This window comes from Macadamia integrifolia, unplaced genomic scaffold, assembly GCF_013358625.1.
Source record: "Macadamia integrifolia cultivar HAES 741 unplaced genomic scaffold, SCU_Mint_v3 scaffold151, whole genome shotgun sequence".
Taxonomy (NCBI): domain Eukaryota; kingdom Viridiplantae; phylum Streptophyta; class Magnoliopsida; order Proteales; family Proteaceae; genus Macadamia; species Macadamia integrifolia.
Genome location: NW_024868240.1, coordinates 806,803 through 831,754, shown reverse-complemented (window position 1 = coordinate 831,754; position 24,952 = coordinate 806,803). Strand labels below are relative to the sequence as shown.

The 24,952-nt window shown below is 39.8% G+C and overlaps 1 protein-coding gene across 2 annotated transcripts; it reads right to left on the bottom strand.

Moving 5' to 3' along the window:
• Positions 1–23,493, bottom strand: LOC122064035. 2 transcript variants are annotated; one of them, XM_042627730.1, is made up of 12 exons: positions 23,155–23,493; positions 20,536–23,044; positions 20,122–20,361; positions 19,433–19,562; positions 18,676–18,828; positions 18,257–18,501; positions 18,079–18,142; positions 17,552–17,758; positions 12,396–12,622; positions 1,415–1,493; positions 1,191–1,328; positions 1–865 (listed from the first exon to the last, which is right to left on the bottom strand). In XM_042627730.1, the coding sequence occupies exons 1-12, from the start codon at positions 23,231–23,233 to the stop codon at positions 665–667; spliced, it is 4,272 nt and encodes a 1,423-aa protein (XP_042483664.1). In that variant the 5' UTR covers positions 23,234–23,493; the 3' UTR covers positions 1–664. The 2 variants fall into 2 exon arrangements, with proteins under 2 accessions (XP_042483664.1, XP_042483663.1); XM_042627729.1 differs by having other exon boundaries at positions 18,079–18,148; positions 23,155–23,492.
• Between the last annotated feature and the right edge of the window lie 1,459 nt (positions 23,494–24,952).

Here is a 24,952-nt window from a genome sequence, read left to right as displayed (position 1 = left end):
TTTCTAACTTAAAATGTTTTTTCATTGCTTGCTTCATTTTGACTTGTTTTCCACTCAACAAATAATGATCATGTACAACCCAAACAGGTCAACAATTGCTTCATACAAAATGCTCAAAAAATTTCTCTCAGCCAAGCAAGACGAATTTCATGCCCATATAAATGTTCCAATACATCTGGAAGCCCCCAAAAATGAGAAAAAAAAAATTATAAGATTAAATAATTTATAATTAGCAATACTTGTGGACTCTCCTTCCACAAGTATAGCTAAACACCACTCTCCCTGCATCTAATCAGTGGCTGAGACTTTCATCCTTTTCATTTTAAAGGCAAAATTTTCTTATGTATGCTGTACAGATGTCTGGTACACATGTAAAAAACAGGACAGGAAAACCTTATCCGCCCTTTTGTCTTTTGGAGGCTCAACAACCTTCCGAAGCCGCCAATCCTCAAAATTCTTTGAGCTCTTCAAACATGTGCAAAATCTCCACCAATAGCTTAGTCAGTCTTTGATGGACTGATGCAGTCATTGTCTGCCTTCTGAAACTCTTGAACTGGAAGAAAGTTGCATATTGTATCTATCTAACATATTCTCGAGTATCTAGGATCGAGTCAACAACCTGATCCAATGCCTTGTGATTCCCAATGAAACTCCCATGTGGTTGTCAAGAGTACCTGTTTGATCGAGATGCTTCTGACCAATGATGGTGCTGGTTCCCATATGATTTCCATGCTTCCCGCCACTGGCGCCTGCTGGCACTTCTCTCAAATGGATAGTTGTGAACATCAGTAGGAGTTCTTGCAGTGTTTCCACCACCTTTCTTTTGGGAATTCCTAAATTCCTCTTCTAGATCATATCGAGAGCGCTGCAAAAAGAAGAAAATAAGTTTAGTTATGAAACGAGGCAGGAATCACCCAAAATGAAGAGGGGCGGGTTTGGATGGGATTAAAGGAAAATGGTTGGGACAAAACAGTTCAATTCACGGCCAGAAGCACATAGCTTCACTCAAATTCAATTTCCCAACACACAAGTGATACAGTAAAAGTTAAAAGCCACCAAAAGCAGAGGCAGTTAAAAAGGGACTAGGGGAATTTGACAAGAACAAGATAGGGACACAGTCCTTCAGAACTTGTGCAACAGTCATGGCATAGTACTCCACAGGCATATATATGAGTTTACATCTTTCAAACCTTGGTAGGGTCAAAAAGTACAGCATATGCCTCTCCAATCATTTTAAAAAGCCTATCAGCATCCTTATGAATCTCTTCAGCGATTTCTTTCCACAGACCATCATCTCCATTATCTGTTCTTGCCAAGAATTGACCAGCCTACACCAACACAATTTGTTAGGGGAGTACATAGCAATCTCAATGTCAATAAGAAAAATAAAAAGTAGATATGAGAGGCTAAAGACCTTGTCTGGATGATGTCTAAGTGCTGCTTTACGGTAAGCTTTCTTGATATCTGATGCTGTGCCAGTTGGCTCAACTCCTCTGAATTGAGAAAATGAGATTGTCTGATTAGCAAGTGAGAGAGAGATAGAGAGAGAGAGGATAGTAAGAGAATACACATGCACAAACAATTGTGCATGAAAGCATTGTGGCATTCCCAGACCATTATCCAGATTATAAAACTTTTACAATGAATACATTCATAATCAAAGACAGTCCTACATTGTACACACACTATGATAGATTTATCAGCATATAAATGTCATACAACGAAAAAAATTAGTAAACCTGGAAAAAGTAATCCTAAAAAAACTGGGGGGGGGGGGGGGGGGGGGGAAGAGGAAAGATCCCAATGTGCTACTCACTAATGGACTGGTCCCAGCACTCGAGAGAATAAGCATGCACTGGACAACTATAAAGGAAAAACCATTAATGAAATGAATACCATTGCTTCAAGCAACATTTGTCCTCCAACAAGAAGCAATAGACAAGGGGAAAAAAGGAGGTGCCGGGTGCAGAGCAAAAGAATACAAGAACATGATATTTAGTGCATCATTGCACTGACCAATATACTACTATTATGAGGTGCATTTAGATGCATGCTGTAACATGTCAGCGTACCTAGATTAGTAGTGATGAAGCATTAGAATTCATTATATGCCTATTATTTCTTATTTTCTTATCTTCTTTTTCAAACAGTTAGTTTCATCACTGTTCCCAAATGCAACAAGTCGCAGGCTACTTAAATGAGGCACAGATCATGGCACAAACAATGTTAGGATGTCTTACATAGAAGAAGAACTGGAGGCACATATCACTCATAAGCCACCCAAACCCAACCCCCCCCCCCCCAAAAAAAAAAAAAAAAAACAGAAAAGGAAACTAACCCATCACTCAATGTAGGATGGTTGTTATTGCCCTAACATGTAAGTAATAATTGTTGAGAAAATAGTGCTGGAATGTTTTCTTATTATACTTTTCCAATCACGGGTTTCGTAAGAGTTGTCCTTAGTAGCCATTAGGGTTATTGCCCAAATCTTCAAATGATATACAGCGGTACAGATCATGGTGTGAAACTAAAGAGCACAATGCTAGGATGCCTTACATAGAAGAAGAACTGGAGGCAAAGATCACAGATAACACACCCCCTCCCCAAAACAAAAAAAGGAGACTAACTCATCACTCAACATAGGAGGTTATTATTGGCCTAACATGTACCACCACCAACAACTCAGCCTTATCCGAACTACATGGGGTCGGCTACACAAATCCCCACCCTTCAATCAGCTTTGTTAGAGGTCATACTTGATACAAGGCCTAAGGTAACATTTATGAGTAATAATAGTTGAGAACAAAGTGCCGGGTTGTTCTGTTATTATAGTTTTCCAGTCCGAGGGTTACTTGTAATTCTTCATTAGTGTTGTCCTTAGTTGCCATTATGGTTACTATCCTTGTAATTATGCAAAGTTTATATTATAACTAAACATGCTGCCCTGATGGTTATTGCTCTTCTTCTATTTGCGTTGATCATTACATGTTTCTATTTTGTCACACAGTGTCAAAGAAGGGTTGATCAATGGGTACCAATTGTTTCTCCTCTTTGCTGTTTTGAGAATTCCATTTTAGGGTTCTTGGTTGGTGTGCAGCCACATATTACTGCTCTGTTCTTATTCTATTAATGATGTAGTTCCTTATTGAATCACTATGAAAACGAGGGTTTAATGATGATAGTCTTGTCCCCATGTTTCATTGTTATAATCCTCTAGAGATGTTGACAGATATTAGCCAAGTCACCCACCCAGAACTCAATCAAAGATCTTGGAGACACTATCCCAAATATCTTTGTCTATCTCCTTTCGTGTAAACCTCCTACGAATCTCAAGTTTCATAGAAAAAATCAACCAAGTCATAACAGTGGAGTTCTCTGTCTCCCACTTCTAATATGTTAGATCACTTGAATGAGGGGCCTTGAAGTTTACCAGTGATATAACCTAACTTCCCATGACTTTGCAGGGATAGCTTCACGGAGTGAGCCCAATCTAGATAGTTTGTGTTGTCCAACTTCACAATGGATATCTAGGTGTTTGGATTTTCAAGAGCAATCAAACTAGGGTTAGTACTACTTGAACTATTGTGATGCAGATTAATTACCAAAATAGGCTTGTTTTATTAGGAATAAGCCTAAGGTTGGGGTCCATACATGTTAGGCCTTTGATCCCATGTGTTTTGAGTGTAATAGACCACTTTTATGGGTCGAAAAGGAGGGCTCTAAGATTGAGTACGGAATTACTTGTTAGTTTCCTTTTTAGTTGGGCTTGATTTGAGTTATATTTGTTGCTTTAGTAATCAAGTTATTAATTGAGTCAAGTCATTAGTAGTTAGTTTCCTTTTTCAACTAGTTTCTAATTTCAATTTTTAGTAACTATTGTATTAGGAGAATATTTGGTATCCTTTTTGAGGAACCTTCTATTTTGTAATTCCCTCCCCCATTAACATTATAAATGAAGAAGAGGAGGCTCCTAAAAGCCTAGAATGATTTTGATAAAAAAATAATGGTTGCTGCTATTGTCTTCTTCATGAAGAGTTGTCTTGTGTTTGATCAAGGCTGAAGGAATTGGTGTTCGATCCAATTGACTCTTTACGGCGTGAAGTCCAAGAGGTCTCTTCAATTATTATTTCTTTATTTTCAAAGTTAATTGCAAGGTTCTTCAAATCAGGTAAGAGATCTGAAACTGTGATTGACTTCTGGTTCTGGAAATCTCCAGATTTCTTCCTATTGCCCCCTACTCTGTTCTGGAAGATCCAACTAGCCAATGGAGCTCCCCTTTTGTTCGATTGTTGGGTTTATTAAGAGGGAGGCTCGACCTTAATTTGGGACCAATCAGACCATGGGTTTGTCTGATCTGAGGTGTTAAATACTTCTGGCCGACTGTGTTTCTGCCCAGATCTCAAATCTGGTTTGACTTACCTGTTCCTGTGGCATTTGTTTCTGATTGTGGCTTATTAAATACTCTATACCTGCTGTTGGTTAGTCCATTTTTTGGTGTAATCTCCGATTTCAGAAACTCCAGATTCTGGTTTGAAAATTCTGATTTACAAGGGTTGTTCGACTCTTAGTTATGGACTGTTGTTTGCTGCCTAATTTTGGGTGATTATTGGTTGTTCTTTGGTTTAAAAGATCCTGAAGCTGAGACTTGGTTAGACCCCTACCCTAGCCTACATTAAGTGGTATCAGAGCATGGCTGAGAACAACACCCCCACCTTAGCTTCTATTATGGAGTTTCTACAAAAATGAAAAACTGAATTGAAGGCTGAATTGGATGCCAGGTTGTTGAATGAAGAGACCCCACCACAATAGCCTACTGGCGATTCACGTACAACACCCGAAGTAGAAACCCCATTGAATGTAGTTGCTCAGTTGACTAACAGGAGAGCAAACCCTAATCTGAGAGCACCACAAAGGGTTCCGGTAGCACAACCTACTTTTGAAGAGCATGTAAGAGGATATTTTGAGACTAAGTGTCTCGTACAACAGAGGTATTCTGGAGATTCACAGAAGGTCAAGCTCGATCTAAAGGAGTTTGATGGGAGATATGACCCCCAATTGTTCTATGATTGGGTAGTCGCACTAGACGACTATTTTGACTATTATGAGTTACCTGAGGAACGGAAAATGAAACTAGCTCGTGCTAAGCTAGTTGAGGCTGCCCGTGATTGGTGGAGAACCTATGAGTATGAACTGGAGGACTGTGGTAGAGAACCTCCTACATGGGAAGAAATGAAGCAAGAACTATCTGATAAGTACTTGCCACGTAATTTCAGAGCTCGTATACAAGACCAGCTGAACTCTCTTCGTCAAGGGTCTATGACTGTTGCTGAGTATATGAATAAGTTTGATGCACTTTATTCTTGCACAGACATTAGGAAAAATGAGAGGCAATTACTTTCTCAGTTTCGACTGGGATTACGAGCTGAAATTAGTAGAAGAATTGGTGTTGCTGATGTGTATACAGTGAGAGATTGCTTTGACAAGGCTCTTCGAGCAGAGGAACTTATGGCACAGCCAGGTAGAAGGTTTGGTTAACAAGCTAGGGAAGTTAAGAAGAATTTTCCAACCACTAAACCTAACACTTCAACACCCCCAAGAGCCACAACTCCTCTATGTGAAGTGAAGATACCTCTATTCAAACCAAAAGAACTTGAAGTCAAGGTTCACATTGAAGAGATGGTTCTTGAAGCTTCAAAGACAGAAGGTCAAGAGATAAAAGATTAAACTGAAGAGTTCTACATTGAAGAGAGCGTAGTAGACGAGACTGAAGCCGTGGAAGATGAGGTAGTAATTGAAAAAACTCCACAACAAGTCTTTAAGACTCATGATGAGAAGGAAGAGATTGTTCCTCCAATCCTTGATGAGAAGGTTACCAACATTGATGACTCTATTCATACAACATTCACTGTTGGTATTGATTCAAAGGTTGAGCATATAGAGTTTGTTATGCCATCATGGTTCTTTGAAGAGAAAGCTCCACACCTTGAAGACTACCTTCCAAAAGTCTACAAGCAACCAGATTTTTGTTTGGGAATGGTTAAAGTTGCTACGCACATGTTGTTTCCTCCTTATCACTGCAAAATTCGAGGACGAATTTTTTCAAGATGGGGAGAGTTGATGCAGATTAATTACCAAAATAGGCTTGTTTTATTAGGAATAAGCCTAAGATTGGGTTCCATACATGTTAGGCCTTTGATCCCATGTGTTTTGAGTGTAATAGACCACTTTTATGGGTCTAAAAGGGACACTCTAAGATTGAGTACGGGATTACTAGTTAGTTTCCATTTTCATTAGTTTCCTTTTTAGTTGGGCTTGATTTGAGTTATATTTGTTTCTTTAGGAGTCAAGTTATTAATTGAGTCAAGTCATTAGTAGTTAGTTCCCTTTTTCAACTAGTTTCCAATTTCAATTTTTAGTAACTATTGTATTAGGAGAATATTTGGTATCCTTTTTGAGGAACCTTCTATTTTGTAATTCCCTCCCCCATTATCATTATAAATAAAGAAGAGGAGGCTCCTAAAAGCCTAGAATGATTTTGATAAAAAAAATAATGGTTGTTGCTATTGTCTTCTTCATGAAGAGTTGTCTTGTGTTTGATCAAGGCTGAAGGAATTGGTGTTCGATCCAATTGACTCTTTGCGGCGTGAAGTCCAAGAGGTCTCTTCAATTATTATTTCTTTATTTTCAAAGTTAATTGCAAGGTTCTTCAAATCAGGTAAGAGATCTGAAACTGTGATTGACTTCTGGTTCTGGAAATCTCCAGATTTCTTCCTATTGCCCCCTACTCTGTTCTGGAAGATCCAACTAGCCAATGGAGCTCCCCTTTTGTTCGATTGTTGGGTTTATTAAGAGGGAGGCTCGACCTTAATTTGGGACCAATCAGACCATGGGTTTGTCTGATCTGAGGGGTTAAATACTTCTGGCCGACTGTGTTTCTGCCCAGATCTCAGATCTGGTTTGACTTACCTGTTCCTGTGGCATTTGTTTCTGATTGTGGCTTATTAAATACTCTATACCTGCTGTTGGTTAGTCCATTTTTTGGTGTAATCTCTGATTTCAGAAACTCCAGATTCTGGTTTGAAAATTCTGATTTACAAGGGTTGTTCGACTCTTAGTTCTGGACTGTTGTTTGCTGCCTAATTTTGGGTGATTATTGGTTGTTCTTTGGTTTAAAAGATCCTGAAGCTGAGACTTGGTTAGACCCCTACCCTAGTCTACATTATATTGACTATTGGTCCACTAACCTCCAACATTATGCGAGAGCACAGCACACTCGGGAAGATGGAGAGTACACACTCTACCCAGACACTCCTTTCCACTACTAACAAAAAATCCAGCAAGCAAACGGATCACAAAACTTGAAAAAAAACTTCCATCAAATGTACATTTCAGGGTGTGGGTTCCAACTCATGTGCCCCAAAACAGTATGTCTCTCACCAAAACCTAACACTAGATTGCCTTGAGCTCAACATTCAGAATAAAAGAACAGCCAAAGAAACAGAATCTGGTATTGTTCACGGTGCTATTAATTGACAGAAAAAAGGAGTTGCAGACCTTAGATTTATCTCCACTGCAACCAAGGTTTTGAGGGCTTGAAATAGGACTCTTGGGTGACTCAATGGGCCTGGTCCCAACTTCAACAAAGCCATGATGAGAGAGAACAAGAGCTGGAACAGGGCTTGCGGTATTGTTCACGGTACTGTAGGTATCCCTGTTTCTTTTTTTGTTCTTGTTCATGAATCTATCTTCACAGCCTCAAAAACTTCATCAATGCCTCCTAGTTGATGGATGAACAGCTTAAATAAAACTTCTTACATGGTGCAGCCTCTGTTGGAGCCCTCTATTCTTCTAGGATTCCAAAATGGAAGAGGGGGACTGCTGGTTGATTCTCCAACCTGGCTGTAGTACTAAGTTCAGAATGATAACAGTGAACAAAAGCATGAGAAAGAAGAGTAGATCGAGCTGCCGAAACAGGGGTACAAAGGGTCCAGTGCTGGTCCAATATCTGGGTCATTCTTCAACCCATCGACCAGTACTTTTTTGGGAACTATTCCAGCCGATCGATTGGGGGTTTAAGCAGCATCTAGAATAGGTATAAAATCCCCTCCATCGATTCTGATTTTGTCCTCTTATGTACCTTCGTCAGCAAGGTACAGCTGGGGGGGAGAAATTGGAGGGTTTCTAGAAGTCCAGATCAGCAACAAGGAGGAGGAATCGATTCACTGCTTTGAACAGGTTCCTTTAGTTTCTGTTTTATGTATTTTCTTGTTAAACAAGTAGCTAGTTCCAGCATTAAGAAAGTTATAGTAAGGTTAAGTTTCCTTTTCTATGTTATTTCCTCTTTCAATCATTTCCTTTTTTTATTACTTTCCTTTTCGCAATTAGTTTCCAATTTTGTAACCTTTTATTTTGCAGGAGCTGCAATGCCTATTTAAGAGGCTCAACTGGTCGAAATTGAGAGAGAGTTGAGTAATGAAAGTGAAAGAGTTTTCTTCCATGGCTATGAGGGTCGACTGAGGAGTGGGAGGCCCAAACCTATTTGAGGGGTGAGAGGCCTGATCCACTTCATTCTTCTTCTTCCCCCTTCTCCTCCTTCCATCAATTTCTGTTTTCTCTTTGTTATATTATTTTGAGTGTTGAATACCTATCCAAGTCCTGCGAGGAGATCAATTGAAGTTCCAATTCAGATGCTGATGATGCTGATGTTCTAAGTCTATCAACATTACCTGCAACGTTGCTGTGTTAGGGTTTTCTGGGCAGCAGAACTGCAACCCAGATCTCCCTGTTAAAAGGTCATCTGAAGCCCATGTTTTGGGGGCTTAATAGGTTCCACAGAGGTCTCCTTTGATTTCAATTTGAAGGTCATCAGAAGCTGCTACCTCGAGTTCTTGAAGAAGTTCCAAAAAGTTTCCTAATTCATGACTTCAAGCAAGAACCTACAGTTCTCCACATTCAGCAATCCAATCAAGATCATACTTTGAGGATCACATAGGGGCCCTAGCAAGAGCACTCAACCAGTAGCTTGGCCTTTTCCTTGGCTTGGTTTGTGAGTTTCTTGGATTTCTCCCAAAAGTTTCCTTTTCTCATGCAACCAGCAGAACTCTCAACCTAGCCAGCAGAATTTGATCAACTTTTGAGGGTTTGTTTGCCTACATAAGACACTCAATCGATCCAAATTTCAGGCTCAACTGAGCCCTAATTTGTTAGTTACAAATTATCTAAGTTTTGACCTAATCAGTGTTTGTTTCTCAGTTGTAACTTTCTGATCAGATCTGAGTCATTTTGTCTGCCTAATGTTTGGAGCTTATTACTAGTCCTTACTCCTTACTGGGGTTGATTACATCGTAATCTTCCTTACATCAGTATGAAGAAGGAGAAGAAGAAGAAGAGTTATGCAAATATGCTTGGGGAGTAAAATCGATTTATCTACCCTATATTTACTCACTCATTCAACATATGCAAGATTACATCAATGCCCTTATATCAATACCCCCATAAGAACATAAGGATACCTAGGAAGGAAAAAAAAAACTCACTTAACAAAGTTCCCGTAATACCCTTACTCTATGAATTCTAACACCTGCACCAAGGCATGCGTTGATAACTATGCTTAGACTCCTTCATGCCATTAGGATGCAATGGTTACTTCCGTCACTAGTTAAATTCATCCTCTGAGGTCTCAAAGAGTGTACTTGGCACAAGATCAGGACGTCATATCCTCTCAACATCTTGCTACCCCCCATCCAAACATAGTTGTCACGGAGTCTAGGCGAACCCAAGGCGTTGGAGGAGGCTTGGAAGCAAGGTGACCAAGACAACCAAGGTACCTGGATGCCTAGGCAGCACCTTGACAACTATGCGTCCAAATGTCCTATTCAAGGTGTTTTTTTTTTTTTTGGAGTCAATAAGAAATTCATTATCAAAAAGGAGAAGAATAAACAAGGGAAAGGAGGGGGGCAAAGGAGACCAGCAAACCAAAGAAAAGGGACGAACCCAGTGGGAGAACTAGCCGCAAGCCTTACAAGCAACAAACCAAAAGGGGAACAAAATCATCACTCGGGGGGGGGGGGGGGGGGAGAAACAATGGTAGAGGGGAGACCTCATGAGACAACTATAAGCCTATTCCTTAGGGAATTTCTAACCGAGCGGGGGTGGAGAGATGCAAGTTTGGAGCTAACGCCAAAATAGATGCCCTTCCAAACCTTCTCATAAGAACAAGAGTTGGACGTCCATCTACGAAGATTCTGCTCCATCCAGATATGGTTGATGGTAACACCACATGCGAGCTTCCCAGTAGTGTCACGAATGGAGGAACCAACAAAACTCATATCAACCCAAAATCCGTTCTCTACTAAGGGGGAGAACTCTTCTTCTAAAAGGTTAGCAGTGACTAAGGACCCTCTTCTAGATGATGGTCAAAATCTTCAGTGCCATTCCAGCAAAGACAATAAGGGTGGACTTGAATGTGCCGGTAGAAGGGGAAAGACTGCATGGGGAAGCAGTTGGAGATGGCACGCCATGCAGTGAAACTGTGGTGGGGGTAGTGGCATTGAACCAAATGATGTTTCGACATGAAACAAGGGGGCCTTTAGAATAAACCAGATGAATAGGGGAGCCAAGAGATTTTGTCTTCTCTGCCACGATGGTCTGGGGGGAGAAGAGGGAGGGCAGACCAGATATTGGCAAGGAGGGAGGGGACCAAACACTGTCCGAAAGGATGGCGGCAATAATGGTGTTCCTGTTCAAACCCTAAGAGTAGACAATCCTACGGCTAACCACAGATAAGAGCACCCCCGAAGGATGCCAGGGATCGAATCATAAAAGTTGAGGAGCCATTGCCAATGATAAAGGAAATGGCCTCGAGAGCCTTGGATACGCAATCTTCCAGATGAGCTTGAGGATGCCAACAGTGTTGACCTCCTTGATTCTTCTCAAGCCTCGACCTCCTTCAGATTTGGGAAGGCAAACAGAGGCCCAACTGAGAGGATGAAGGAATTTGGAAGAATCAACCCCTTTCTAGAGGAAGGAGCAAAGGAAGGCCTCAATATCTTTGATGGTGGAATTGGGAAGGACGAAGACACCCGACCTATAAAGGTACATATTGAAATTTTATCCCACCAAGAATCAATAAAAGTGCAAGCATGTTCTATCTCTAGCCAAAAAATGAACATATACTACATATTCAAACCGAACCACCAAATTTTCATCCCAACTTAAATAGAAGGAGATGGTTAAATGGGCCATAACCTAGTGCTGGTTCCACCTATGCAGGGTCCTAGGAGGGATGATTTTGGAGCATGGTTCTAAATCTCGGGTTTTGACCGAAATATAGGTCGAAATTTCCGAAACTTGGAAATCTTATGGAGGGTCGAAACCATCGAAATTTGGGTCTGAAATTTAGAAGTATGGTTTGGAGTCGGTTATAACCTTTGCCATTTTTGTACAAAGTGGCCTTCCTCAAGGCTCAAACCCGAGCATTTGCCCTCGCAGCCGAACCTTTTACTATTGCTCTAAGCAAAAACAGAAGATGGATAATGCAAGATTTTTCCAACATTCCCAAAAAACCTCTACCCTTCCAAAATACATCAGAAGTTTAGGATCATGGAACCAATACGGGTTCGAAACAGTTCATTTACCAGTTTCCTCATTCTGTTAAAGTTACCTCTTCCTACAGGGGCTTACGGGAGTAATTGAAGTCCATCAGATACCTTCTAAAACTAGGAGAAGGAAAGTTTGTAGCATTTTTCACTGCCCATAGAGGACCTGCAGAGCATCTTCAAGCCACTCAAAGATGGGTTCCAAAAACATTGGATCTTGCAGTCCAAGGTGCGCTCGCACAATATAACATGGCAAAGACATGATGATCAACATTCCTGAAGCTACTCAGGGAAGACATCATCTTTCCGTCAGTAGTCATTCGGTCAAACTTAAACCTGGCAAAGGCTGCATATTTTTTACATCCTTCTTACTTCCTCAATTGAAATTATGACTTCCTACTTATATCAAACCTCCAAAGGAAATTCATTCACATTTTCAGTTAAAACAATAGAACCTATAATTAAATCATGGTACAGAAACCAGGTTGCTCAACTCAGAATCAACCAACTCAAATCAACCAGAACAGATAGTTAATGGTAGCAAAATGATCCTAATCATCTCAGTTACCAAGATAATTTTTATGGCAGGAGCAGAGTTTCAGGACCTTCGACAGAGACAGAAGTTGTTCTGAAAAAGCATGTTAACACATATATGTTCAAATCCTACTTATCTTATCAATAACCTCAACACAAAAAAGTTTCAAAAACATCTGAATTATTGAATGGAAATGATAAATTAAATAAGTAAATGCAAATCAGAGCAAGCAATCAGTGCTTCAGTGTAAGAGGAAAACTTACAAGATGAGGTACATATCTAGGGGAATTCCTTTCTTGGCTTCTTCCTCCATTGAGGAAAGTCGCAGTCGAGCTTGTCTTAAATCATTCACACTGCTAGTTGATTTACCTTTTGCTCCAGTCTTATCCTCTGATTGCTTTTCTAGAAGAGATAAATATCTCTCAAGATCATTTACTGCCTGTCCATAGTCTCTAATCCTCTCATGTAATGTGGCTCTTCTGGAAATTGCCTGCCAAAGCAGAATCAAATTTTAGTTTTTTCTTTTCGTAGGCAACAAAGGAAATATAATAGTTGTCCAAGAAAAAAAAAAGGAGTCTCACAAAAGTAGGATGAACATATCACCATATACAAAAAAGTTTGTCCTTCAGATTGGTATTTAACAAAATATTATTAGAAAAGGATACAAGAAAGATGGAAAATAGTAATCATAATAATTTAACAATGAGGGTTCAGCTTATCGGTACCCAAATTAGTCTCTCATTGGAGTGGGCTTGTCTACCAGTAACTCAAAAAATCCACTAATAAGTAACACCATCCATCAACTACAGGAACAAAAATGTTAAAAGGTTTTATGTAAGACATATTCCGTTCTAGTAAAACATATTAAAAGTAGTCTCATGAAATTCTTCTTTTTTTTTTTTTTGGGTAAGGATGAAATTCCTCTTGTATCATATAGCAACTGATGCAAGTCAATGGAGCTTCAAGAGGAGGAAGAACCAACCACAACAGCCAGCCAAACAAGGCCTTTGAGCCAGTTATTAGTCCACCTTTGTGGGCCAGATTGAGGAACACTGGTGTGCGCCCAGAGTTCAAGTGCGGAAGGCCTAAAACTAGTGTCAGTCATAGAGAGGCATTGATTTCTCAATGAAACAAACCCCATCTCTTGTTCCCTCCCACCTCAACAGTAGAGCTAGGTGCAGATACAGATTGTCATGCGAGACAATCCCGAAACAATTTGATAACCACCATCAATCACCAATCACATTCCACATCCCACTTCCTCCCCCTGGTCGCCACAGGTGGGCAGTCATTCCAGCTTCAGAGGCAGATGTGGAACTGGATATCGATCCAATGAGTTTGGAAAAAAAACCTTTTGCTTGTATGCTGTGAGATTCAGCTATGGTGAGAAACCAAGGTCAGAGAGACTGACCAAGGCCATAGGTGAGAGGCCTTGGTCATATCTCCCTTATTTCCTTCCATCTGTTTCTATTTTATGAACCTGCAACAACCATCACTTTGAGATACCAAGACCATCTTTGTTCTCTGTTATTGCTGCTGACAATCAATAGAAGACTGTTCCATTGATTCTCCAAGAGTGCTGATGTTAGAAGATTGAATTCCATCAGCATCTGAGTCCAGAGTTTTTCTGGCAGAAAACTTCAGGATAAAGCCTCATCTGTCCATCAACCAAAAGCCAACTTCTAATATTATTCTGTCCATAACAAGCCTCCCGCTGACAATGAGTTTAAGTTCGTCAAATGGCTAGACCACTTGAGTCTGTAAGTTGTTAAAACCATGCTTCGATTTCTAATTTTTGTTAGGACTCTTTGCTCTGAAATCTGAATGTAGCCATCATCTGTGGCTGAGATTCTAAGGGTCATTGAGCACCATAGAGTCACAGACCCTCCACCAATGGAAGTTTGAGTCACATCCATGGTGCTAATCAATTGCTACTAATACTTGGCCATCATTTGCTATTTTGGGATTTTTTTGGCTGCAATTTCAGTTCTAACCATCCATTTTGCGAGACAATAACAGAGATTCTTATTATCAATAGGGAAATTTACAGTGCCACCCCCAGAGAAAGCCACTATTAGAGAGACACTCCCTGCATAATACCAAATTATGCTCGCACCCCCTACCGTCAGTCTCTGTTAAGTGATGATTTGAAATGACATGGGTTTTACCCTTTTGACTAAAACACATTACCCAATCTTATTTTACCCTAGCCCCTCAATACCCCTCGCTTCACAGTGGATTTCAGAGGAGTGAAACCCTTCTCCAATCCCTGCGCACACATCCGCCCTTCTCCATCCCTGTGCAACCACGGCCGTTCTCCATCCCTGTGCAACCGCCGGCCAAGGACCTTAGATTTGGCTCCTTTAATGTCGCGCTCTTGTGGTGTTGATTTTGATTTCTTATAGTGACTTATGTCTAAGAGAAACGATGAAGCAGAACCATCTTCAAGACCACCATATGCATCGTAGCAGAGGTCTAAATTGTTATGAAGCCTCAACTTCCTTCCCATCCTCCAAATGGTTTCCCTTTTGAATGGCAGAGATCTTGTCAATTGGTTGGCGTTCAATTCACAGATTATTCAAGACTAGAAAGTTGGAAGGTATTAAACCATTGAGGTGGGTTTTTGTCCAGATGAACAACATGTAGGTTCTGCAGCCATGATTCAGGGATGGGTCCCTGCAAACCCATCTCGGAGAGAATCAAGATCATCAGATCCTTCAACCCATCAAATCCGTTACCGGGAATTGATGAAGAAACAATTGGGTTTTCCTTGAGAATCAAAGCTTGGAGAGAATTTAATATTTCCCATTAATTATCTTTTCCTTCCAATTGACTGCACCGTAACTTGAGAGAGAGAGAGAGAGAGAGAGAATGGGTCCTCACTCATGCTGTAACAGACAGCAGGTCAGGAGGGGACTGTGGTCACCTGAGGAAGATGAGAAACTCATCAATTACATTTCCACCTGTGGCCATGGTTGCTGGAGCTCAGTTCCTAGGCTTGCAGGTAAAACTAAAATCTCAAGGGTATATATCATAGATTTCTGGATGATATTTCTCAAGATAATTTTGCACAACTCTCTCTCATGAACAGTCTCATTTGGGTTTTTCAAAGCAATTCTCTTTTTTATAGTTTGCCCATGAAGAAATAATTACAGAGATGTAACGCTTACCTATTCAATGGTGCAGGCTTTAAAAAGATGTGGAAAGAGTAGCAGACTAAGATGGATTAATTACCTTAGACCTGACTTAAAACAAGGGAATCTTTCTCTGGAAGAAGCATCCCTTATCATACAACTCTATAGAATTCTTGGTAACAGGTTACCATATACTACTACTTTCCATCATCATTCTCAGAATTCACATTTTTATGTAGAACTATTTTTTTTTTTTTTTTTTTTTTTTTTCTACAGATGGTCTCAGATAGCCAAGCACCTGCCAGGAAGAATTGATAACGAAGTCAAGAACTTCTGGAACTCAAGCATAAAGAAGAAGCTCCGTTACGGTTCATGGAGAAGCCTGTCTGCAGATTCGATTTGGGCTTGGGGGTTAAGAGAGGGTATATTAGGTATTTCATTTTTTAGAAGGGTATTTTGGTATTTAAAAAAAAATATATACCAGCTGACATCAGCATTTAAGATATATTCCCTAACAGAGACTGACGGTAAGGATGCGAGCATAATTTGGTATTATGTAAGGGGTGTCTCTCTAATAGTGGCATTCTTTAGGGGGTGACGCTGTAAATTTCCCTTTAACCTACTGCTAGTGTCAATCTGAAGATGTTCTGACCTAAGGATTACAGAGTTTACCTAGCTTCTAATTCTGCCAACAAGTTGCCATATCCAGTTAACCTCTTGCAAGGACCAATCTAACCCTCGGATAGTGTGCATAGCTTTGATTCCATACACTAGTGTCGACATCCTCACTGTTGACCCAATTGTCAGACCTATCAGAACCCATATTGCTGCTGTTCTGTAAGTGTGTAACCCGCTGTTCTTCAGTGCATTTGATACTACCATTAGGTTTGGGTTGTAACTTTGCTGTTTAGTGACCCTAATCCCACATTCCCACCAGAAACATTCAGTGAAGCCTATTTTTATTGATAAAGTGGATTTATGGGAAACTAAATCTCTAATTATCAGGTACATTAATTTAGAATGAGTTCAACTAAGAACCAACTCTAAAACAGGACCAATGTATGACTGGTACCAATAGAGTGATGGTTTCAGCAGTAGCAAATCGCACTTGACTGAGAATTAATAGGTAGCAGATCTCGCTCAAATCAATGGGAATAAAAAAGAAAATAGATAGAAAGATAGGATAGGTGGTGTGTTAGAATTTATGTCTTAGAGGTACTTTGGGAACAAGTTTAGTACTTCTTGTCTTATATTGTATTTTTCCTTTTTTATCTTTTACCTCCCCAGGGAGGTGTGTGTAATTCATCCTTTTATGTTAGTGATCCAATATAGGTGGGAAGAGCTCTCTCTCTCCCATACAATTGCACTCATCTCTCTCTCTCTCTTCTTTCTCTCATATTCCTCTTCTTTCCTCCTCTTACCTCTCTTCTTCTCTCTTCTTCTCTCTTACCTTGATCGTTGCTTACTTCTAACTTGGTACAAAGCCTTGGAGGTTTAAGAGTCGACTAGCAGTTCTCCCTCATTCTTTGTGCCTCTCTTGGAACCCTAGAAAAGTAGGGGTGTCCAATAAAGGCTATACCATGTAAGAAGATACAACTAGAAGCCCTAATGGAGTTATACCATCAACTAGAAGACTCATTCGAACTTTTTGGTGGAACGGTAGCAAACATGTTATCAGAGAAAGGAGATCGAATATTTGACTCCAGGGAAGTGCATCAGAAGAGTTTTTCAGATTTTCTTCTCCCTGGGTACCGCGGGAAATGCCGTTGAGCTCCACATGCAAGGACCACGGGATCTTGGCCTACACGTGCAGGGGAATGTTGATGTATACACATTTACGCTGCCATTCCCTAACAGTTCGAAATTTTAGGTGGAACGGCAGCAAATAGATAATAAATACTTCCATATCAGGGGAATTGAAACCATACTCCAAACATAACATGATTGAAAGTTCTTCATATGAAAACTGCGAGTGAACCATAAAGTAAGGTCCATAATTTTTTAGCTTATTCAGGAAATATATTTCCACATATAAAGCGAAGTCATTCATCAGCTCTAGGGATAAGATTACATTATTTTTAGGCAAATGTATGTTTATGAATAATATAGCTGATGTGCTTCCTACAATAATTTGTAACAAATTCATTTCTGCTAGTTGTTTCCTACGAGAATAACAGCATCTAGGTACTTAAACCAGAAGAAAAAAAAAAAAGTGACAAACAAACAAACAAAACACAGTAATAACTAATAAGTGCTACATGTAATATGCCATCTAAATGCCAAACCTTTGGGTAATTTCCATCAAGCGCAATCGCTAAGCTGCAGTCTGCAATTGCATCAGTTATTTGACCCAACATTTGGTATGCAGCAGCACGATTACAAATACAGATTGCAGCAAAAGGACGGGACTCAACATTGCATGATAACGCAGCAGTATAATGTTCAACTGCTTCTGAATGCCTTCCAGATTGAAAGGCTTCATTCCCGGCAGCCTGCAGTTGAGAAAAGCAAGGCATAAATTACTGAATAGAAAGACTAAGGATATGTTTGACTTTCAAGAAAGAAAAGAAAAAATGGATAAGACAATAATAATGATTAATAAGACAAAAATAATGATGAATAAAGACTAAAATTGTGTCTTTCTCTTTCATCTTTTTTCATTCTTTTCTTTTCTATCCATTTCTTGCAAACCAAACATACCCTAGAAAATTTAGATCACGGCTTTGATATTCTTTGACCATTGTAGTACTTGCAACTGAAAGATACAAATTAACACAAAAACCTGAAATTTTAATGAAATGAATGAGCCTACCTTGTGTTGCAATAACTCATGCAAAGTAGCAGCTAATGTCATTAATGATTCCAGAGTCTTGCTTCTGTTCCTGGGTTGTTGCTTTATAATTAGAAACCCCATATCATGCAAACAATCCTAATTTAAGTTAATAATAAGTAAACTATGATAAAAATAGAAAGTAAGGATTAAATATTACTTTTCAACAGCAGTTCTCAAAATCTTGTGTTTCTCAAGTAAATCGAGAGCCTCCTCAAGCTTTCCTAAATAAAAGTATGATTTAGAGATGTAGTGCACTCGCCATAGTCTCTCAGCAGTGCCTTTATTGCTTATAGAACTGTCCATCTTCACCAATTGGCAACCAGAACTAACTGTGACAGAATTCCTTTCGGCAGAATCAAGAGTAAGCTCACAAAGCTGAATCACCTCTTCGTACTTCCGCAGCTGTTGGTTCCACAAGAGAGTACATCAATGCCAAGACTAAAATTTAAGGTCAATAAATTAAAAGGAAAGCGAATAAATGGCAGGTTATTTCAGAATTACATGAACAATTTTATACATAGTAAGAAGTGACCAGGTTATACAGACAGCTTAAAAGGAGTGAATTAAATCACAGACCATGAAGAGAGCCTCCGCCTTCATTTCAACTAATTTTTCAGAGTATGGACTTATTGAGAGACCCTCGGCAACAATTTGCAACACCTTTTCCGCATCACTTTGTTTCCTTTGATGCAATAGTTCAATAGAGCGATCAATATGCTGAGCCACTTGCTGCCATCAGAAAAGAAACTCAAATACTAAGTTACTGCAAATTTTGAGATATAAAAATATATATAATTTAGCAACAGCACCACAACCAAGTAATATTAGTATTGATTAAACCAGTAAAACACCCCCTCCCAAAAAAAAATACAAAAACAAAAACAAACAAATGGAGACTAGTCACCTCCGCAAAGCAAGTTGATGAATCATGCTCACAATCAGGTTTGAGAAAAAGAACAAAGAACACCTGCCCCTGAAGATGTACTTAAGGGACTTTACTAGGACATAGGAGTGAGAACATTGGTTAGTGCAAGGTTCAATAATGCAGGTCATTTTACAGTCACAGACTTATTTCAGCATGCAATGTGCAAACGGATTTGTTTCTGAATGTACATTTTTGGCAACATTATCCAACCTTTTTAATGGTATATTTTTAATGAATTTTGAGGCAGGTCTTCTTTTTTTATTTCTTTGGCTGAGTGGCTTATTGACACAGTCAACAAACAGTTACTAAAAGGAAGAAACAGAAGAAGAGATATAATACTGTACGCATGTGATAAAATAATACTTATAAAGTTAAAAGCATGCATAACAAAAAAGGAAAACAAACCACCTGAGCTTTTTGCAGACCATTAGAAGCTTCAATTACAAGTTTTCGGTCCAAGCAAACACTTGTTCCCGATTGCAAGCAAATCTTGAAATATTTTGCGGCCTCTTCAATCTCCCCTAATGCAAGATGACAACTGGAGAGGGTGGAGAGGGAAGGAAAAAGAAAAGAAGGGTTTTCCGGTAAGATGAGATAAACTGATCTTTCAATTGTTAAAATAGCATCCAAAATCTACAATAGCCTCTGGCAATAGATAAAAGCCAAAAATGTTAAAAGACTCAAGAGTACAAACTATAATAACCCATGGACAAAAGAAGAAAGAGTCAAGCACAAACTAATTCTGTTATAGATACGCATTATGACAATCACAGGTGTATCTAGCAATGACTGCATGACATCATCCAAATAAGAATCTTGTTTTCAGAAGAGCTAATCATCAGAAGAATCAATTATGGATGTTCATCCAACAAAATGTTCAAGCAAAATCTCCAAAACGAAAACGTGCACTGTTAATCCTTATAAATCGAAAGGAGCACACCCCAACATGGTAGCTCAGTTGGCAAGAACCAAAAACTCATATTTAAGAGGTCATGAGTTCAATTATCCTTGGGGCCTACCTATCAACAAAAAAAAAAAAAAAAAGGGGACCATTGATGTCCCCCAATGAATAACACATAACCCAAGGAAAACCTTACTTTGCAGCTCTAACTTGGACTTTGAGAAAGCTGGAATCTATTGCAGCAGCTGTCTTACAGTCCTCTAGTGCTTCTCTCATCCTCCCAAGAGCCATCCTTGTTGCAGCACGATTGCTATAGCACAGCACCAAAGCCTCAAGGCAGCTTATAGACGTCTCATTTGGAGAAATACAATTGACCCCACGTGTATAATAATCCTCAGCTATAGAAGAATGACCATTTGCATAAGCCTGGTTGCCCCTGATGTAATCAATTACAGTGCTTAGAAACATGACTAATGAAACAATTATATTCAAAGCAGAATCAGATAACATACTAAATTGCTGACCCAGTAACCAGTCAAAATTTACTGAGAAATATTCCATAGGTTCTAAGTAGCAAAGCTGGTTAAACGGTAAATAATAAAAGAAGCACCTGAGTCGCCACTTTTCACATTCCTGAGCTGCAGTAGGGGGTGCAGCTGTGGAGATTGATCCTTGCTTGACATCTGGTTCTTTATCTGTTTCAGATCTAATCTGCCCTTTGCTTTCAGAAGTGGATGAATCTCCTCTTTTACTCTGCCCAGCACCTGAAAGCAAAGTACTACTAGCAAACGGAAAAAACTGCGAGGAGGTAGATGTCATCTGAAATTTTGCATTTGGTGTAGTGTTATACGAATCCTGACCAAGTTTCAATCGGTTTTTCTTTCTGTAACGAAACTTTGATGCTGATGAATGACCATGCATAGATGATGATGCAGCGAAGGTGAAGTTAGTTTCACCAGCATCTTCTGATGTTGATGCATAAGTAAAAGGTACCCTTAAATCACTCTCTTGTTTCTCTAAGTTCGAGCTAAAGCTAGTTTCAGTAGTCGTTGTTGCAGCACCAGCATTGCTGTCCATGTCAACCTTCTCCGCCTCGGACCTAAAATACTCGGTTTCTGCACCAGATAGAGACTCATCTACAAGATGACCAACTCCAACATTTTGCTCAAAACCATTTTTGAAACCATCATCATTCATTTCTCTGCATTTTGGATCATCGCCATTGATATGTAACTGTTGTGTTTCAGCAGCCAAGACCTCAGCTGTTGCCTCAGAAGAGACTGTCTGTTGTGCATCAGTTGACACAGAGCTGTTGTCAAGGTGGAAGGACCCATCTGATGCCATGGAAGTTTCTCTAGAACCTTTAGGTTCTTGATAAGGAGAAAAATCCATGGGTGAATAAGAACCAGGAGACTCCAGATTTTCTTGGGAACTACTCTCCCTAGAAATGAACTCTTGCCCAGCCCGACGGTTGAGCATCGCAGATTGCCTTTTTCCCTTCCTTTTCTTTAACCTTTGGTCCTTAGACGCACCTTTTTTTGCACTGAAGTCCAACTGTTGATTTAAATCAGCAAAAAAATTGGCTGTAGAAGCAAAAGTGGAATTCTGTTTTGGTGTTCTAAAATCCATAAATGGTGTCCCTGACCCATCTCTTGTGCTTGTAAAACTGAAGTCACTCTTACTTTCAGCTCCATCTGTCGAAGGCATTTCAAAAACATTCCCAGCTGACTGGTAGCCAGTTGATGAGAATGAAGATGATGACGCAGCAGCTCCATCCACTCTGGTAACATTCTCATCATTTGGTTGGTATGAAGGAACTTGTCCCACGCCTAAATTTTTCCCCTGCACTCCAGGCTGAAAAGTGGGTGGCGTGGGAATAGGGTTCTCAACAGCAGGATCACGCTGTGTCTCCTTTACAGAAGTTCTATAAGAAGAGCTGGTATTCATTTGACCAGTGTGACCTCTCATCTGATTGCCAATATTCAACTTCCGCATCTCATCAGGCAGCACACTTTCTGCCCCATCACTAGCAGGCTTCTTACTACTCCCAAAGACAAATATGTTATTGCTACTGGCCTTAAAACTGGTCTCTTTCATCTTCTCAATACCATCATCATTCCCAGAGCCTTGTATGTTCAGCTTCTTCGGTTCAACAGGAAGCGTTGTCGCTGAGCTACTATCAGAAAAACCTCCAGTGCTCCTTCCACTGCCAAAGACGAAAGTGCTCTTAAAGTTAGCTTTAGAGTTAGGATCAGCATCTTTAGACTTCTCTGAACCACCTACATTCCCAGAGTCTTTCAAGTTCAATTTCTTCATTGACTCTGGAATTTGTGATGCCAAGCTTTCCCCGTTGTCACTTCCTCCAAATACAAAACTATTCTCACCGGAACCTTTTGATATAAAATCAGCATTTTTAGGCTTATCCGCATTGTTCTGATTCTGAAAGCCCTCATTATTCAAATTCCTCTTCTCATCTTGTAGCTTACACACTCTGTTTCCGTCAAAATCATAACTTTTCTTACTATTACTTCCGTAAACAAACACACCTGAACTTGAACTCTCTCCCCCAGCTGCACTAAAACTAAAAGTGGAATCTTCAGAAGCCTTTTGCTCTGATTGATTTCCAAAGTTCAACTTCCTCATCTCGTGCAGAAGCGATTCGCCGACACTTTCACCGAGCCCGCTCTTTTCCAAATTTGAATTCGAGGTCATACTACTCGGATTGGCTACAAAAACAAAATCTGCAATGTTGGGTTTCCCAAACTTTAGATCACTAGAACTTGCAGCACCAAAAGCATTTGAACCTCCAGTTTTCTGAGCAGAACCTGGGAAGAAGGGGTTCCAGCTCTGCCACTGGTCACGCAAGTCCTGCATTTCATTTTGATCCAAACTCGTCGAAACTGGACGAAATGGATTAAAACTCGAGTAGGCTCGAGCCTCCGAATCCGGCGTCGACCCCACCTGCCGCGCACCCGATTGTCTCCTCACCTTTACAAGCCGAGGTTTCGAACGACGCGATGATGGTGGCACCGATGGCTTCCCAGAAGCGATGCGAGACACAGAAGGGGACGCAAAACTGGTATCAAAACTGCCCTCATTTGTATTCCCACTTGTAGAAGCTGCTCCATGACCAAGGTTCGAAGAGTTCATGGTCTCAGAATCGGTTACCAATGTTCTTGATTTGACGACAACCGCTGAAACGGAAGAGGAAAGGAGAATAGATATTTACCTTCGGAAGGGTTAGGGTTTTCTGATTGCACTCGTCGTGTTGTCGCCGGAGTTCGGAAATCTACCACCGCCGGCGACATATCTGACTTAGCGTCATGAAATCGAACTGTCGGATAAATGATTTTCCGCTGAAATCAAATGCTACAATTAGAGAAGCAGAGGATGATAATGTGACTTTCGTTTCGTAGGCTGAAGATCGTTCCCTTATTATTGTTCTTCATAGGATCTTTTTGCCCTTTTGAGTCTTGATTCTTTCTTTGTTTCCAAGAAAATGAAGGAAGAACTCAATCACGGGCTTTGGAGGGTTTTTTTGTTTTTTTGGGTTTTCCTTTGCTTTTCGGTTTTTAATATATTCTGTATCCATTTATGAACTTTTGAAATGAGTTCACATCATTTATTTAAAATAAAAATAAAAAAATAAAATTTTTTTGAATGAATTTGGTTGGTGTTACCATTGTTGGTTGCACTAAAAAAAAATATAAAAAAATATGAACATATAACAATGTCAATAAGGATGGTTTAAGACTCAACTTTGTCATGTTTGAGGCATAAAATGTTTACTATACCATCTGATAATGTGTTAATATTATTATCATCTTATTTTATATACAATTAATTTACGTTGGTGATATCTCAATGTAACTATTTTTATGTTATAATATTCTTATGAGAAAAGGCTGCGCAAACCTCCTGCATGCCCGAAAGTTATTGCCCTCTCTCTCTCTCTCTCTCCCTTTTGAAACGTCCCCTTGCCCTCTTGTATGTTGTCTCTCATCTATGACCTCCATTGGTGCCACTTGCTAGCTTTTCATTCACGAGAGAATTTCATTCCTTCATATGTCTAATTTGGCATGCAAACTCCTTAGTTGATCCCTCTCAAACATCCCTCTTGAGTTGAAGATCCTAATTTGAATCATTATGATCAATATTGTAGCACATCTATCAAAGATTGATAAAAGATATGACATAAAGGAACTAACTGGTTTTAACTGCCCCGTGGCAGATTAGCAATCCCAAAATTTAGGCAGTCTCTGTTGGATGATGCTTATGTTTTAAGTGGCCCCTAATGGCTCCACCTGAGAAATTCTCCCCTCAAGTATTCACTTCTTGGGATGTGTTTGGCATGCATTCTCATAACTTGTTATAGCTTTAAAAGGAATATGAAATGACATAAAAGTTGTTTGGTATGCATTCTCATTCTAAATTCTTAAAATGAGGTGGAGAACAGGCCTTGTTCTGGAATGCACCAAAAGGCCCATTCCACGTTCTCATTCTCATAAGATCGTCTTGTTGCTTCGATGTCTCTGTTGTGCGCTACTCACGGGAGTCATAGTTGGATCCAAGGAAGAAGATGAGGATTATTGAAAACTAAACATGCTCTCTCTTTTTTCTCTCGGTTGTGCTCTACTTACAAATTCATTCTTATATATGAGGAGGAAGACGAGGACAAGGGTGAGGAGGAAGAGAACTAAGCAGAGATTTTGGGTTTGTGATCCAAAACATAGTAGGTGAGGGAAAATGTGACTGATTTTAGTGGGAGAAGGAAATCTCCGTTGATGAATTTGTGATATTTGCCATAAATGGAACAAGAAACTCAACGTGAAGTGGAGGAGACTGTGTTGGAGATTTTGAGAAACTCATACAATATATTTTAATGGGAGAACCATCATTGCAAGCTTCTCATCTTCTTTATGCTGCTTAAACGTTTATATATGTGTCTTTTTTAAATATTCATCAAGGATAGCACGACTTAAGCGTCGTAAGACATCAAGAGTCACACAGACACAATCCTCCTTATA